This window comes from Homarus americanus, unplaced genomic scaffold, assembly GCF_018991925.1.
Source record: "Homarus americanus isolate GMGI-L3 unplaced genomic scaffold, GMGI_Hamer_2.0 scaffold46197, whole genome shotgun sequence".
NCBI lineage: Eukaryota > Metazoa > Arthropoda > Malacostraca > Decapoda > Nephropidae > Homarus > Homarus americanus.
The window spans coordinates 1,940,426-1,958,682 of NW_024723050.1; the positions used below are offsets into that span (position 1 = coordinate 1,940,426).

At 40.0% G+C, this 18,257-nt stretch overlaps 1 protein-coding gene and 1 long non-coding RNA gene across 2 annotated transcripts in view; both read right to left on the reverse strand.

Annotated features, from left to right (window-relative positions):
• The window catches only part of LOC121863327, a 45,214-nt gene extending 41,532 nt beyond the window's left edge, over positions 1–3,682 (reverse strand). Inside the window, exons 1-2 of the mRNA XM_042361951.1 lie at positions 3,657–3,682; positions 2,281–2,425 (exon numbers count right to left, since the gene is read on the reverse strand). Of these exons, the coding sequence (XP_042217885.1) occupies positions 2,281–2,425; positions 3,657–3,682 (171 nt within the window). The remainder of the gene's footprint in view (positions 1–2,280; positions 2,426–3,656) is intronic.
• A 276-nt stretch (positions 3,683–3,958) lies between these two features.
• On the reverse strand, positions 3,959–10,565 carry LOC121863246. Its single transcript, XR_006088363.1, has 3 exons — positions 10,475–10,565; positions 8,560–8,737; positions 3,959–4,080 (listed from the first exon to the last, which is right to left on the reverse strand). It is a non-coding gene; the product is annotated as an uncharacterized LOC121863246 (long non-coding RNA).
• Between the last annotated feature and the right edge of the window lie 7,692 nt (positions 10,566–18,257).

Consider the following 18,257-nt stretch of genomic DNA (forward strand, 5'->3'; position numbering starts at 1 on the left):
CTTATCTCTAAAATCTCAACCTATACCCATAGACTCTATGGGTTCTTAACCTTTTTTGAGTCACGGACCCCTTTGGGAATCTGGTGAAAGCTATGGACCACCATCCCTAGAAAAATGCACATAAGCACAACTTTGCATGCAATGAGTATACTTTATTTTATTGAAAATTCATTGCCTCATACAGTGTATGACATACACAAAGTATGAATAAAGTAAACAATCTTAACAAAGAATTATGTTTCACACTTTTTTATGCAAAAATTAATGGCCACTCCATGCAAAAATGAAATACAATCATCTTGTGCAAATTAAACAAAACAAAACTTTAATTCTGCTCAAAAGTTCATTTCAATGTGAAGGTTGTTGTTGTTTGGATTGAAGATAAATGTTAAATTTTTATCTGACCTTCACGGACCCCCTGAAGCCCATCCATGGACCCCAGGTGAAGAACCCCTGCCATAGAGGGTCCTTGTCTATAAATTCTTCTTATATTGGAAGAACTACTGTTAACAGTGTGTGTATTTCACTTCTTCCTGGCAAGCTGAATCTCTGATTAGATTATAAAAATAGACATCAGAAATTCACCTGAACCATGGCATTGATTTTCATAGTTAAATGTACAGCGACTGAGTTGAATGTAATTTCTGTCATTGCGTGATTAGTCTTTCTGGTATGTGTAGCGCACAGGCCTGAGTTGCCGGTTAGCCGTATATAGACTCGTGTACGCGGAGCAGCGTTACATCTCTGACGCTGTTCCATCATATCTCAGGTAAGTGTATGTTCCCACACCCATCATATTAAGTCAGTTTAACTTAGTGCATTTTGTGAATATCAGTTTTCATGTTGTAACAGTGAAATTATCATTTACCCAGTGAAAGAATTAATATAACATAATTATCATCTGTCGTTACTAGACGAAAGATTATTGGTGATTGAGTTATTTTTGTGACATCTCTGACGCTCTCCATCATATCTCAGGCACAGTGTGTGTGTTAGCTGAATACCCGACAGTCACTGGGGGACCGGAAGCTGCAAACCAGCTGGCTGTCTTGCAGGATGTCGTTAATTCGGCACGATTAAATTGTACGAGTACGCACCCTGGGAACTAGGCCCGAACTCCCTCACAGTGTCACAGACCGCAACCGACCCTAACAGCGCTCTTCGTTTGTTGTGGTGACACCAGTGTGACACCCTGGGGCACTCCTTACAGTTATATGGGCCGAAGTATTATTGTTGTATATGATTGGGGATAATTAGCAGAAATATAGTTATCCCATGTTGAGTAGTGAACCCATAAATATTGATAGTACCAGTAATAACATGTTATGTGGGTTGTGAGTACATTATTCAAATGTACTACCAACTGAGTTCTAGTTAAAGTGCCATGTTGTTCAATCCGAAATAACATGATGTGCTACATAATATCTTAATTGGGGATATTATCAAGTGTGTCATATAACCATCTGTATTGACAATAAAATAATATAATGATTGTTTAATGTTGTAACCAAAAATTGAAGATTTATTTTGCTACATGTAAAAGTAAGACCTAAGGGTCCAGTCCTATCTGACCGTGTAAAATAACCACCTTATTTGTCAAAGAAATAATTTAACATTGATTAATGATGTAATAAGTAACTGAAGATTTATTTTATGAATTGTAAAGTGAGACCTAAGGGGTCCAGTCTTGTCTGAGTGTACTTATTTAACATCTTGGTCACTCCTTTTGTTAATAAATATTGAATCAGTAAACAACGAGTATCACCACTCTATTCCTTCTACCCGATGGTTCTCAGAAAATAAATATTGTAACTCACGTGCCTAGGAGCTCGCTAGCATGCTACCTAACAGTTCAATGAAATATATTATATTCTAATAAAAGTCTAGGTGGTGGCAGGCTATCGTTGTAAGTAAAATAAGTGTTATACAGTAGTAAGAATGACATGGTTTTCCCAGACTAATCCATGGTATAGAATATAACTAAAGCATGATAATAAATTGAGAGAGAAAGGATATAAAATTCAGAAAATACAAAAATATATATGACAGAAGGAAAAAAGTATAGAAAAGAATATTAACATAGAAAATATAAACAAAGAAATAAAGATAGGGTATATACTTATAGAGAGAAAGACTTAGAAAATAAAATTATTAATATACCTGTATACACAAGAGAAGATTAATATAAAATATAGATATGAAGCAAGTATATAAGTATTGAAGAATAAAGATTAAAAAGAATAAATAAAAAATAAAAAAAAGAGTCCCTTACAACTGTACCTTGATCTTGTCCAGCTTATCAAGATAGCTTTGCTGTACTTCTTCCAGTCTTTTGTTGAGGGATTCCAGCTCATTTTCCATCACTAGTTTTTCCTGCTGTTCATCTCCAATCTGCACCCTAATCAGTTCCACACTTGATTGGAGGCTGTTGTAAAACAAGAAAATTATATAAAAAGTGTACTTGTGAGTCCAGTGATGATACACATGCTTATAAACATGCATCACATTATCTTGAGAGGTCGAAAAGTTAGAGAGAACATGAAGAAGCTACTGTATACTTGAAATACATTCTTCATTTTAGCTTTTAACCTTTAAAACATAAATCTTGTCCTTATTCACCTAATATTGCCTGGTAAAGGAACACATATCCATAAACTTTGAATATTTTTAACAGTTCAATATTTATGGAGAACACATATAAAAATATGATGGGAGAGAAAGGAAAAGGCAAGATATTTTGACAGGGCCTAATTATGAAAACCTCACAGAAAATGGGGTGTTTGTGCAAGTGATGATATTCATACCAAACAATATGCAATACTGTACTGTATATGAGGCACCTCACATCATATGGGTTATTTGCGCCCAAATTTGAAAACGAGAAACTGTGTTTAAAGTTTTTCCGACTTTAAACATGCATATTTTTTTTTTTTTGAGATACAGCAATCATTTTTTATGTATTTTGAAGCTAAAGGACTATACTTGCAGATGGCAGGTAGCACATCATGAAGTAATGCACTGGAACACCTTGCCTCAGTTGGCACCAGTCACCATATAGTGTTGCCATTCAGATTTAACTGTTACCTAGTTCAAGATAAGGCCAGGCCAAGGTGCAAACATTACAAGGGAAATTACAACGGGATGAGGGAAGAGATGAGGATTATCCACTGGCCTGACTCATAAAGGCACAAGAACACAGACACTACGCTGAATATCATAACTTTTAGTGACCCATTTGATCGATAAATATATATACCCAAGGCCAAACCCAGTGCCTCTAGGAATACGATGGGATCCCTACACATGAACCAGTACTTGCCAACAGTGCGTAACAGAGACGTGACCAATTGCCCAAGCAGCTAACGAGCCAATCAGTGGTGAAGAGAATAAAAGTAAAAAGTAAAAGCTGTTGCAATGTTGACTTGAAGCAACAAAACTCTCACCCGCTTATGGGTTTTTACTTTAATCGTGATCATAGTGCAGTTCCTGCCACAAAAATGGAGAACTGAGGGAGAGGGAGAGAGGGATTCCGCTTCATTGGCTGGAGGGGCCGTGATGTAGATAGCAGACGCTTACTGCCATTGGCCGAGACGGAGGAGGAGGCTGAAGGCCGGCCGCTGTGATTGGCCACCCGCTCCTCTCACTCACTCACTCACTCATTGACGGGATGTGAGCACCTCATGAAGCAAAAGCCAAGCCCATAATTTCCTGTCTGCCACAAATCGATGTTCTACACTATTTTCAAAGGGCTTTCAACCCTATTTACAGTGTAATAAGGAGATCTTATCAACTACCTTCGTATAGAGCTAGGCCGAAAATAGTGCTTTCCAACAAAAAACGGGTTTTGCCCGGATGGTCTGAATGCACCTTATGATGCGGGACGCCTCATATCATTAGTTCACACTGTGTTCTAATCCTTTCTTATCTACACAAACATGGAGGTGGTGACTTGCCTAGCCTCAGTTGTACAGTGTTGTGGACCTCTTGCTGTATAAGGTTGAGTGGAAACCTTCAGGTGATGTAGCTGAGCTTTTAATTCAACCTCTTCTCTATCCATAATAGTGATCAATTCCTCCAAGGCTGAAGTGAATAATTCATGCATTTGTTAACAATATGTGCTAAAAAAGACTCACACCATACAGTATATAATGTTCTCACAATACACACTAATGTACAGTGTTCTAACACTGTAAAGTACTATATATAATACTCTCACAACACATAATACAGTGTTCTCACACCACACAGTACAGTAAGATCTTGTATTTCGCGAGTAATATAGACTGGAAAAATTACGCCAAATGCAAATACATAAACTAATGGGAAAAATAACAATACTGTATAGGCTGGCCACTCTACATCAACCTCTGATTTTCCCATTTATAACCTCCAAATTATACAAATTCTGCCTTTATTGACCTGATTGTGCTTTCCGGAAACTAGTTTTTAGGCCCTCCTCAAGCAACTTAATCACACGCTGCTTATCCTGCATCGAGTACTTGGCAAACTTAACTCCTTTATGATAGTCCTGCTTCTCCTTTTCCTTATTTGGCCGCTTAGGTGGGTCTGTCCCACCAGCACCAGTAGGGCCCCTAGTAGAGGTAGAAGCCATTATCTTGACTCAACAGGTGGTAGCACCACCCAAAAAAGCACACAATAACAGCCCGGGCGGTCGCTAAGATGGCGATAGTTGCATTCTGTAAACCCCTTTTACGTTCACCACTGGCAATTCGATCAACAGAACGCTTCTTTGAAACATTCTTCTTACATTGTCTTTCCATATTCATCACTAATACAACAAAATTGGAGAAATCAGCAAAAATCACGGAGTAATCGACAGAAACCGCGCGATTCAACTGATCATGTTAAGTAAATAGGGAGCGCTGGTGTAAACCGTTATTAGTCCTCACTGTGAAACATTCTTTTTACTTATTCTTTTCATAAAGTATTTATGGGTAACAGCTAAATTTGCAAAAAAAGAACAAAATTTACAGAGTACCTCTCAAAAAACACTTCACAAACAAAAGACACGAATCAATTGAACATGTGATGTCGAACGTAAACTGTAAACATTACATAACACCGCGCCACGCTTAAAACGTTGAGGATGGAATCGCGCTATAGCCAACATTCATATGCAAAAGTTTGCATTTTACAAACAGCGTTCCTCTATTCATCAATTGCGTTACAACCAATTCGCGTTGACAAAACACACGTTGTAGCAAAAATGACTAACTGGTATGAGGGCTGTGGCATCATTCAAGACGGTGGCCAGCATTCAGCTTGCTGGATCTCGCGAAACTCACGATATTTTAACGCCAAATATAAGACTTGGTTACATTAGGTAGTGCTCGCGAAATTCAAAAACACGAAATGAAATTGCGCAATGTTGTTCTCACACAGTACACAATACAAGGTTCTCACACTATACACTTACTTAATTTTACTTTATATTTTGATTGATATAAAAATAATATGAATGCCAGCATATTTTTTCACTACTGTATAGTTAGCACTTCAGCCATATACAGTGGTCCCTCGGTTAACGAACGCCTCAGTGAACGAATTACCTTCCATAAGAATCTTCATTTCGGTTAACGAACAAAAATTCGGTTAACGAAATTCTTACGAAAATGTTTCGACATGCTCTGGCTTGCTCACCAGCTGGAAGATTAGTCCGCCAATACAGAAATTGGATCTAGGGCTTACATTCATTACAATTGGAGTAAATATCAAGAAGGTTGTACTATTCAATAATTTTCCAAGTTTTATATTAATTTTTTTAGCAATTTTAACACTCACTGTATTTAACATAATTGCAGTACAGGGAAATAGTTTTTGGTGCGCCCATCAGCCACTTTACTCACCCACCAAGGCCTCAGTTTGTATCTCCGTTCAGTGGAGGAAACATCTTGCTTGCGGGTCTTTTGAACACAGAGTATTTTTACGTTTTTACAGTACAATTATTGGTCATTCTGAAATTTATTTAACATATTGACAATATATAGTGCAGAGCAGTGTTGATTTAAAGAAAATAATCTTGAATTACACCCAGTGAACTTAAAATTTTACGGGTGAAATGACAGCATCAAGCATGGGGTGATTTCTCTTCCACCCCCACTTCCTTCTCTTCTCCCTTCTCCTCCACCCCCACTTCTAATTCCCATCATCATCAACCAGGAGCCTTCTACATACACACCTCAAAGTAAGTGTACTTTACTGCATTTTTTTTTACTTTGTATGTAATTTTCAGAGAGCTAGAACCAATTACCCAAAATCCCATTGAAACAATGGTTTCGGTTAACAAAATTTTTGGTTAAAGAACGACCTTCTGGAACGAATTGTGTTCGTTAACCGAGGGACCACTGTTTGCCGCTTGGGTGGTCAGTCACAGTGCTGTTACATAATGTTAGCAAATACTGGACATGCAGTGGTTCCAGAATTTATCTGAATCTGCACGTAGGTAGCTATCAAACAGGGAGGTACTACCGCCTAGGAAGATATTGGAAGCATAATGTGTTGTCTAATGGTAGACCCTGCTGCCATATGGCATCACGAATATTGTGACCAAGTCCCAGGTTGCTGATCTGTCTTTCTGCCTCATTTACACACAATTACAGGATCTCAATTGTTTCTCTTACTATTGACAACACAACATATTATACATATAGCATTTCTCACTATTGATTATTGTTTTTCTTTTCTTTATTATCATTATTACAGTGTTGTTATTATTATTATTATTTTATTTTACTTTTTATGATAAATTTCATTTACTATGAATTACTATTATTATTAAATTTTCGCCCCCCAGGCCCCGATGTGGGTCAGTGACCTGTGCCCGGGTGGGCTAATCCCCATAAAAAATAAAAAATAAAAATAAAAATAAAAATAAAAAAAAAGTCTGGTCTTAAATGAGTTCTCACTTGGTGCTATCACAATACTCTCTGACAGGTTATGCCAAAAGCTCACAAATCTAACTCCAATATTCTGAACTTGTGGCTTCTTCAACTTTGAGTAGGTCAGGCATTAGCTAATTCAAGATATGAACACTTGACCAAATAACGTCCTCTATAGTATAACCTAGCAACTGCAGGCATTCTGATCTGTCTGGGAACACCTCACTTTTGAAGAACATTATGAGGTCTTGGTTATTTATGTTTCTGCATCATGTTGGGATGCGTGATACACCTTCTTACTATTGGTATCCCTCATCAAGTTCATGATGAGTGCCTCTAGTGACAATTATATATATTACAGCACCTCAGTTACCCAGAGATTAGAATGCATGAAACTGCCTAGCTCATACCTGTACTATTTTACGGGAATTAGCCCACCCGGGCACAGGTCAGACGACCCACAACGGGGCCTGGGGGGCGAATTGAAGTTTACAAGCATCTCAGAGAGCACTACTCAGTCGAATGTCTGTACCTAGAGCAGGCAGAGCCTGCCCCACTAGGAGTCATAGCTAAAGTTTGAAGAAGCCACAATTCCAGATAATTGAGAGGACAAACCTTTTCAGAGTGAGAATTGTAAACTCTTGGAACAATCTGCCAGAGTGTGTTGTGACGGTATCGAGTGTGAGCTGTTTCAAGACCAGAATTGACCAACACTGGCACAGGTACAGATACGTTCTGGAGCCAGTACATGCACAGTATAGTATACTTGTTAATAGTACCGGTATGTAACAGAGACGTGACCGGCCACCTAAGCGGCTAACAAGCCGATGAGTGGCGAAGAGGATAAGTAAAAGTAAATATAACATGACCTAATTTTTTTTCTATTCATAAAAAAATTACATTAAAATTGTAATACAACCACAGATAACACCACTGCACACCAATGTTTGGGTGCACAGCATTTGGGTTACGCCATTGACTCTGATGTGGTCCAAACACTAACAATTACCCATACAGTATTATCCATCACCATATTTCTGCCTTTGGTTATAGTAGCAACACTTTATGAGGTCACACTTTAATCAAGTTTTATTTTTCTTTGATGCAGAGGCAACAATATGGTGAAACAGGAGTATAGACAAAATGGAAATAAATCATGATCATTTCTGAATTTTTTATTTTTTTTTAGTTTTCTCTCTATCATTGACTGGTGGCTGATAGAAACCTTGCTGTTGAAACAATTCAGCACAAAAGTTTACTTTTGGCAATTTATCAGCAAATTACTGTAACTATATCAAGCAGCGCTTGTAAGTTAAGTGGAATAAAAACAAAGATGGCTGACCAAACCCCAGCTTTACCCCAGAATGTATTGCAGCACACAAACGAAGACATAGTTATGGGTTAAGTCAATTGTTCATGCGGTGACAATCTCTCTGTTTGAATATAGGATTCACATGAGCCATTTCCAGTTGCTGGGGTTCTTTTGCTCATTCTTGCATCTGCAAAACAGATGCTGCAATATCTACTAAAGTTTTGATCACAAACATGAAAAAAAGAAAGTAACTTGCTTTTCAAATAAGGTACAAGTTGTAGGTCATACAAATATACCACAAAAATTTAAAGTATAATAAATAAGAAGTGAGGGAGGTAGGTGACGTACTTGAGTAACTCTGGTTTGCCTCAGCCAAACTGCGATGTGACTTCATGAATTGGGTAGTCAGTGTGTCCATCTTGGTCCAATCTATCTGTGAGTTCCCATGGGCTTCAACACGCTTCTTCTCCATGTCCTCAACACGCCCCAGACTCACAAGCCTAGACCACTCCATTCTTACTTCCTACTGAAAAGTAGAAAGTCTATACTGCAAAAGAAAGAAATCAGTTACACAGCCCATAATCCACCATTATAAAAAAAAAGTTTGTTTTATGAATCTGTACAAAATATATACAACAGAAATCAAATTAGTCTAACACTCATTCTGTTATGTAACAAATTTATTAAGTTTGTGTCAAATTAACAAGAGTGCTGTTTTACATGGCACCATACACCCATCCACAAGGCAAATCATTGGGTCTTATCACAGGCATCTGTAATTCATAATTCATTGGTAATATGAGCATCTTGGAGTCACTTGAGATCACTATGACTACCTGTGATTTACTTGGGATCTCTATGAGCACCCATAAATTCCTTTAGCATCATTATTAGTCATGGCATCATTCTGAACACATTTCAGTCAATGGAAATCACTAATCATTAAAATCACTTGTGAATTACCTCAGGTCATCATTAGTGTTAGCACCTGATGGATGCCTTGCATCCTTAAAATACTTCAGACACCTGGTTATCATAAACACCTGTGAGACACTTCTTAGCATTATTATGAACACTCAAAGACTATACAGTATACGGAAGATTGGAATGAGACTCCCTCGATGTGTAATGCACAAATAGTGAAATTTTTTTGAAAATCAGCTCGTCGGCTCTGCCAAGGTCTGTCGTCTGACATCATTTATATAATATTTGGAAGATTCAACACAATGTGGCATTTAAAAACTCATGCACTGGTATACAAGTGTTAATCAAGAACTCCCCCAACAACACAATTGGTTGCATTTATAAAGTCCCTTGCAAGGAATGTAATATGTTTTACTTAGGCCAGACAGGTAAAGATCTTGTAACTAGACTTAAACAGCATAAATATAGTGTTAGGACAGGCCAGGAATCCAATGCTCTGTTTGTTCATCTGAGGGATAATAAACATTGCATTGACTGGGATAATGCCTCCTCAATATTACCTTGTAATTCAATTGACAGTAGGAACAATATAGAATCTAGTCTCATTAAACATGCCGAATCCGTTAACATGAATTTGAGTAATGGTATGTACAAATTGGACAACTTTGTAATTAAGAAGATTTGTAACCAGGTGAGGTTAGGTCAGTCTCTCCCTCTGACCTGACTACCGACCGCCGTGGTGCTTTTGTGAAAATTAGTAGGGTCATTACCTATACCTCTGTGGACTTGATCTCACCCTCCTCTGTATATATATATATATATATATATATATATATATATATATATATATATATATATATATATATATATATATATATATATATATATATATATGTGTGTGTGTGTGTGTGTGTGTGTGTGTGTGTGTGTGTGGAAAATGGATTTTGGGAATGTTGATCCAATCTAGGGAATTATCAGCCTTAGTCTCGGGAATTCTTCAACTGACCACTGGTCGAACTGTCACTTTTTGTGATGTTTTATTGCAGTATACAGTATTTCTTCCTTTGTCTCAAGTCTTTGACTTTGTAGTGTTTCGAGAGCTAATGAGTTCTTTAGAAGAACTGGAGCTTTTAAGGAACAAAATATCAGCTACAGGTATTATTATTGTTGTTTATTACAGTATAATAGAATGAGTGGTGAGCTGCACGGCAAATGTACACACACACACTATGTTGTTAATAATAATTAAAACCATACTAACAGATAAACTTTGAATGGATCCCATATTACTTTTTATATCCTTAAGTGCAAAATAAAGGAGTGAAGAGACTTAATTTACCTGATTTTCGCTCCAATCACAACCTTTAACAGACGACACAACCTACTGCACCCGCTGCTTGGCCTTCTGATGGGTCTGGGCAGACACTGACTTTCCTCCGCCCAAGTTGTCGTACCAGATATGGTAATATTATTGTTTTTATCGTACATATGAAGTTTACGCATTTTTCTGTTTAAATATATACTACATCAATGAATAGAAGCTTCCAGTAGTTGGATTTTATAAAACTAAACAACGTGCATAACACTGTTATGAAGCTCCTTAACGTACCATATTAACAGCAATTTACTCTCATTTTTATGACATAGGCGTATCATATTGTCCCAACGGGACGAAAAACTGCATTAATTGAGACTAAATGTAAAAAAGGACCTAGGTGTGTATGTTGACAACGAACTTAAGTTATCGGGCCATTGGGAGAAGGTGAATTAGGCAACAAAATTATTAGGTGATTTCCCGTCTGGAGTACTGTCATCCCGTCTGGTCCCCGAGATATACTAGGGACTGTCAGTACGTAGATTGAAAATTCCAAAGGAGGACCACCAGACTGGTGCCTGCACTTAGGCAGCTCAGCTACCCTAAGAGATTAGAGCGCCTGCAGTAGGTAGTAGGCAGCAATCAAACAGGGAGGTACTACCGCGTGGGAAGATATTGTAAGCCTAATATGATGTCTAATGGCAGACCATGCTGCCATATAGCATCGCAAAATTGTGATCAAGTCCCACGTTTCTGATCTGAATTCCTGCCTCATTTATACACAATTGTAAGGTCTCAGTTGTTTTTCTTACTTTTGACAACACTACAGTACTCTTAATCCACGTTTCCATTGTGGATCTACATGGATTACAGTATACGCGGTTTTATGCCGGGGCGCTCCTGCTTAACACAGTTGCTCAATGCATTGGATATTTATACCCATATACTTTACTTTTTACTTTTTTACTTTTATCCTCTTCGCCACTGATTGGCTTGTTAGCCACTTGGGCGATCGGTCACGTCTCTTTTCATTTATCTTCACCAAAAGATCGGCTCACTAGCCGCCCGGGCGATCGGTCACGTCTCTGTTACACACTGTTGGCAAATACTGGGCATGCACCGGCTCCTGAATGTACCTGAACCCGCTCCAGTGTTGGTCAAGTCTTGTCTTGAAAGAGCTCACACTCGGTGCCGTCACAACACTCTCTGGTAGATTGTTCCAAGAGTTCACAACCCTCACTCCGAAAAAGTTTGCCCTCACGGTTTTCTGGACTTGCGGCTTCTTCAATCTTGAGCTGTGACCCCTTGTGGGGCGAGCGTCCGCCAGCTCTAAGTAAGGACACTCAACTGAGTAGTGCCCCCTGAGATGCTTATACACCTCAACTAGGTCCCCCCTTGCCCGTCTGTAGTAGGCTATAAGCTAGGCAAGTTCAGGCGCTCCAATCTCTCAGGGTAGCTGAGGTGCCAAAGTGCAGGCACCAGTCTGGTGGCCCTCCTTTGAACATTTTCAACCAACTGACAGTCCCTAGCATATCTCGGGGACCAGATGGAGTGACAGTACTCCAGATGGGGAAGCACTTCACTCCTGAAGATCGTTACGAGGGACGGAACGTCTAGATATCTGAACGAACTTCTTATAAGACCCAATAATTTATTTGTCTGATTTACCTTCTTCTCACAATGGCCCGAGAACTTCAGCTCATTGTCAACATACACACCTAGGTCCTTCTCACACACAGTCTCAACTAGTGCAGTTTCTTCATCCCGTTGGGACATATGATACGCCTCCTTACCGTTGGTACGCCCCAGGTGCATCCACTTATACTTCGTGACATTGAATCTCTGCAGCCATTTCTTCGACCATTCCTGGAGCCCACAGAGGTCCTTCTGCAGCTCTTCACAGTCCGCTTGGTTCTTAATTCCCGAAATAACTTGGCGTCATCGGCAAACATTTGTATGGAGGAGTGTACAACGTCAGACATGTCATTTATGAAACAAACAAACAACAGCGGGCCCAATACACTTCCCTGTGGTACCCCACTTGTTACAGGTACAGATGACGATTTCGTGCCATTAATCACCACACACTGCTTGCGGTCATGTAGAAAGTCTTCTATCCACGCTAGGACATTTCCCCGAATTCCGTACCCTTCCAGTTTGATTTTCAGCCTTTCGATGGGTACACTGTCGAAAGCCTTGGCAAAATCTAGGTAAATATTGTCGATATTACCACCCCGTTCCAGAATATGGGTCCAAATATCCAATACTTTGAGCAATTGTGTTAAGCAAGAACGCCCTGGCATAAAACAGTGTCGGCAATCTTTTACAAGGTTGTTTCGTATTAGATGTTCCATTGCGGCATCTCTGATAATACTCTCAAGTACCTTACACATTATGCTAGTCAGGCTCACCGGTCTATAGTTGTTCGTGGAGTGACGATCGCCCTTCTTGAAGATAGGACTCACATAAGCCACTTTCCATTCACTGGGGACCATTTGTTCATCCAGGCATTTACAAAACAGGATCTTCAGGGGCTCTGCAAGCTCGTTGCACAACTCTCTTAGCACTCTAGGATGCACCATGTCAGGGCCGGGACTCTTATGGACCTTTAGCCTGGACAGTTTATTTCTAATACCCTCTTCTGTGAACACAATGTGGGTCAGTGCTGTGTCGAACCATCTGTCCTCAAACGCAGGAAGGTTAGTTGCATCCTCTCTTGTGAACACTGAGGAAAAGAAGCTGTTCAATGCCTCAGCTTTATCCTGGTCAGAATCTGCGTAACTACCATCCACCAGCCTCAGGTCTGATACTCCTACTCGCGTTTTCAATTTCGACTTTGCATAGCGGTAAAACGCCTTTGGGTTTGACTTGACCTCGCTTGCAACCAGCCTCTGGAACTCCTTTTCAGGCCTCCTACAGTCTATCTTTGCTTGGTTTCTGGCTCTTGCATACATCCTCCTGTCTTGCTCATCGTTTGACCCAACCCACGTCTTGAATTTCTGGGTTTTCTTCTTAATTTTGTCGACCGCCGCATGGTTCATGTGTAGGGATCCCCTCGTATTCCTAGAAGCACTGGGTTTGGTCTTGGGTATATATTTATCGATCAAATGGGTCATTTTACTAGTTATGATATTCAGCGTAGTGTCTGCGTTCTTGTACCTTAATAAGTCAGGCCAGTTGATACCCCTCATCTCTTCCCTCATCCCATTGTAATTTCCCTTGTAATATTTGCACCTTGGCCTGGCCTTATCTTGAAATAGGTAACAGTTAAATCTGAATGACAACACTGTATGGTGACTGGTGCCAACTGGGGCAAGGTGTTCAAGTTTGGCCACCATACCCTCCTCGTTTGCTATGATGAGGTCAAGTGGCTTGGGTGTTTGCTCCTCTCTGTAATGTGTCGGGCCTCTAACATGTTGGAACAGAAAATTATCTCTCAGAGTTTCTACGAAAAGAGTAGCAGGGTTATTCAAGTCATTCGGGGTGGACTCGTTTCTCCAGTCGATGTCGCCATAGTTAAAGTCCCCCATGATAAGGAGGTGGCTAGGGTTGAGCATCGCCGCGTTGTTTATTAAGGTTCTTAAGTTCCTTTGATTTAGTGGGCCACAGTTTGGGGATCTGTAGATACACCCGACGATAAGTAAGTCCCCCTCCCTTTAATTTAATTTTACACCACTTGGACTCTTCAAAAACATCCTCTCCCTGTACCCTCTCCTGGCTGGCTCTAAGGTTGCCTAGCGTAGATAACCACACCCCTTTTGCAAGTTTCTTGAGATAGGTTCGTATGTACTGCGCACATCATTGTCATTCCTTAAAACCCATTTTAATTCATATTACGCTACATAACATTCAAATCCACGGCGCTTGTAGAATCTCAGGAGTGACGTGTTTTCCCATCTGTTTTACCCTCGGGATCACTCCCAGTAAGTCCCGCCTTCGAACACAGTTGTCACTACGTTTATTGCACTCTCTACTGGCAAACGCAACCTTGAATTAGTCTGTGTAAATCAACTTTAGTAATTCGCCAGACCTTTGTCAACTGAGGGTCATCCTTGAATGAGTAACAGTTAGATTGTTTGTAATTTCTGTCATTGCGTGAGCAGCGATCGCTGGCAACTCAGGGGTATATAAACCAGTGCGAGGCGGGAGGAATAAACATAAGAACATAAGAACATAAGAATGGAGGAAACTGCAGCGGGACTATTGGCCCATACTGGGCAGTCCCGTTTACACCCAACCCCTATTGCTCATATAAGCATCCAACCTATGTTTGAAGCTATTCAGCGTATTCCAGTTAATGATGATATTTGGTAACTTGTTCCATTCATCCACTACTATGTTTCCAAACCAGTGTTTACCTATTTCCCGCCTAAATCTAAATTTGTCTAATTTAAAACCATTGTTACGAGTTCGCTCCTGGTTGGATAGTTTGAGTACCTTTGTAATGTCCCCTTTGTTTAGCCCTGCCTTCCACTTGTACACCTCTATCAGGTCGCCCCTCGCTCTACGTCTCTCGAGGGAGTGCAAATTAAGATGCTTTAACCTGTCTCTATACTCAAGGTTCCTAATGCCCGGGATTAGTCTTGTCATTCTCCTCTGAATTCTTTCCAAGGATTCTATATCCATTCTGTAATACTGTGACCAGAACTGAACTGCGTAATCCAGGTGTGGTCTCACAAGAGCAAGATATAGTTTTAGGATGACCTCGCTAGTCTTGTAACTAACACTCCTCTGTATGAACCCAAGTTCTTTATTAGCCTTGTTACGAGCAAAAACACATTGTTTACTTGGCTTAAGGTTCCTACTTATCATTACTCCTAAATCTCTCTCGCAGTCGGATTTCTCTATGGCATCATTGTTCATCTGGTATCTGGTTTCCCTGTTTACATCTCCTATACTGAGTACTTTACATTTGTCCACGTTGAATTTCATCTGCCATTTTTCAGACCATTCAAGAAATTTGTTTAGATCTTCCTGTAGTTTTGCTGAGTCCTCGCCAGATTTAATAACACGTCCCATTTTAGTGTCATCAGCAAATTTACTTATGTTGCTGTCTATGCCGATATCTATGTCGTTTATGTATATAATAAATAATAATGGTTCCAAGTACTGTGCCCTGGGGAACTCCACTTGTGACGTTGCTCCAATGGGACTTAGTGCCGTTAATGCTCACTCGCTGTTTCCTGTCCTGTAACCACGCCCTAATCCATTTAAGGATGTTACCTTTGATGCCATGAGCTTCTACCTTTCTAATTAGTCTTTCATGGGGGACTCTGTCGAAGGCTTTGCTAAAGTCGAGATATACCACATCATAATTGTGCCTCTCGTCCACCGATTCGAAAACTGATGAAAAGAATGTTAATAGATTAGTTAGACAAGAACGTCCGCTTGTGAAGCCATGCTGGGAATCATTGATCAATCGGTGCTTCTCCAGGTGATTTCGAATAGAGTTTGAAATGATTGCTTCCAGTAATTTGCCTACTATTGATGTTAGATTGATTGGGCGGTAGTTAGAGGATAGTGATCTATCCCCCTTCTTGAAAATCGGTATTACATTCGCTATCCTCCAGGATTCTGGTACTACACCTATTTTTAAGGACATGTTAAAACTTTGCTAAGGGCATACTAAGCTCTTCCTTACATTCCTTTAATACTCTGGCAAATATCTCATCGGGACCAGGTGACTTATTAGGCTTTAGTTTGTCTATTTGCTTACTAACATCGTTACTAGTCACTACTATCTCGCTTAATTTGTTTTCTTCACTATCTCTGAATAGAGTCGGTGCCTCGGGTATCATGTTTAAATTTTCGGTGGTGAAAACTGTTGAAAAATATTTATTCAAATTATTGCTCATTTCTCTGTCGTTATCAGTGAGCTCGCCGGTGTCTGACCGTATTGGTCCAATCTTTTCTCGTGTTTTAGTTTGATACATTTGGTAGAATCCTTTGGGGTTTGTCTTCGCCTCCCTTGCTATCCTTACCTCATTATTCCTCTTTGCTTTCCTTATCTCGGTTTTAACCCTACTCGCCAATACCCTATAATAGTCCCGGAGGTGAATTTCGCCACGATTTATCCTTCTACCTATAGCCTTCCTTTGGCCGATGATGTTCTTTAAATAATTATTTATCCATTTAGGGTCATTGTTGTCTGATCTGAGTTTTTTGTATGGTATGTTCTGCCTTTGTGCATTAAGTAACTCACTATTTAAATTGTCGTGGAACTCGGCAATCTCAGATCTCGTTATCAGGTCGGTGTCATCTGTCAGGTTCACGGCCAAGCGCGACACCCCCTCTCTCAGCTGCCTCTTTAAACTGTCAAAGTTCGCCCTTCTGAAATCTGGTACTTTAGTGGAATTTTCCTTACGTCTGCCCTGAAAATCTAACTGGAATCTAATTTCTTTGTGATCGCTGTTTGCAAGTTCGTTCCCTACCTTGACACTGCTAATGAGGTTTTCTCTGTTTGACAGAACTAAATCGAGTATATTATTACCCCGTGTGGGTTCGGTTATATGTTGACTTAGAAAACAGTCCTGGATCGTCTCGAGAAAATCCTCTGATTCTGAGTTACCTGTAAGGTCAGTCCAATCTATTTGGCCAAGGTTAAAGTCGCCTACTATACAGACTTTGTTGTGTATGGAAGCCCTGCGCATTTCATCCCAGATAAGTCGCTCATTGACTCTATCAAGATTGGGAGGTCTATATATTACTCTTGTGATTAATTTTTCCCTACCGTCGATTAATTCTATCCAAATTGTTTCTGTATTCCGCTCAGTTTTTATTTCCTTATTTATTTCACACTTCAGATTATCCCTAACATAGATTGCTACTCCGCCTTCTTTCCTGGTCTGCCTATTGGTATGGAACAGTTTGTAACCCGCAATTTGGTATTCGACTGGTAACTCACGTGTGTCTAGGTTGATCCATGTTTCAGTGAATGCTATTATATCAATTTTTTCGGTACATACCAAGGCCCTAATATCATCCATTTTGTTTCTCATACTTCTACTGTTCGCGTAGTATACATTTAAGTTAGTCGTGTTCTGAGTCCTCCCTTTACCGTGTTAAGTTTTAAACTCCCTGTCTAATTTAGTTTTGTCATCATTCCTAACACTATTTCCCTGTAATCTTTCACTTTGTTTACCCGCTCCAACTGCAGTCTCCTCCACCCCCGTGCTCATATGTTCCCCTAGCAGTTTAAAGACTTCGATATCTTTTGAACTGCCCCCTCTAGAGCTCCAGCCAGGGTTGCTACTCCATCCCTAGACAGGTGCACCCCATCCCTAGCATAAAGGTCCCTTCTGCCATAGAAGTTGTCAATGAATGGGACTGATATAGACTTGCAATATCTGCCAAGACGGTCGTTGACACCAACTGCCCTTGACAACCATTCACTGCCAACTCTCCTTCTAGGCAGGACACCGCATATGATAGGGATCCCTCCCTTAGACCTAATACGATCTATCGCTGCCTTGAACTTATCAAGAAGCTCCTCGCTCCTACACCGGCCAATATCATTGCCTCCTGCACTGAGGCAGATAATGGGTTTGTTCCCATTACCAGACAAGATATTGTCCATCCTGTCAATTATATCCCCCACCCCAGCTCCTGGCAAAAACACCCTCATCCTATTTTTGTTTTTACCACAAAAGGCCCTGTCCATGTACCTTACCTGTGAGTCACCAACAATTAAAGTTTTTATACCTTCCTTGTCATCCCTGTCCCTGACTGTACTAACGTCCAATTCGTCTATCAAGGGACTGAACGGGTTGGTATACTTAGCTGTTGTTGTCGTTGTTGTCGTATCCTT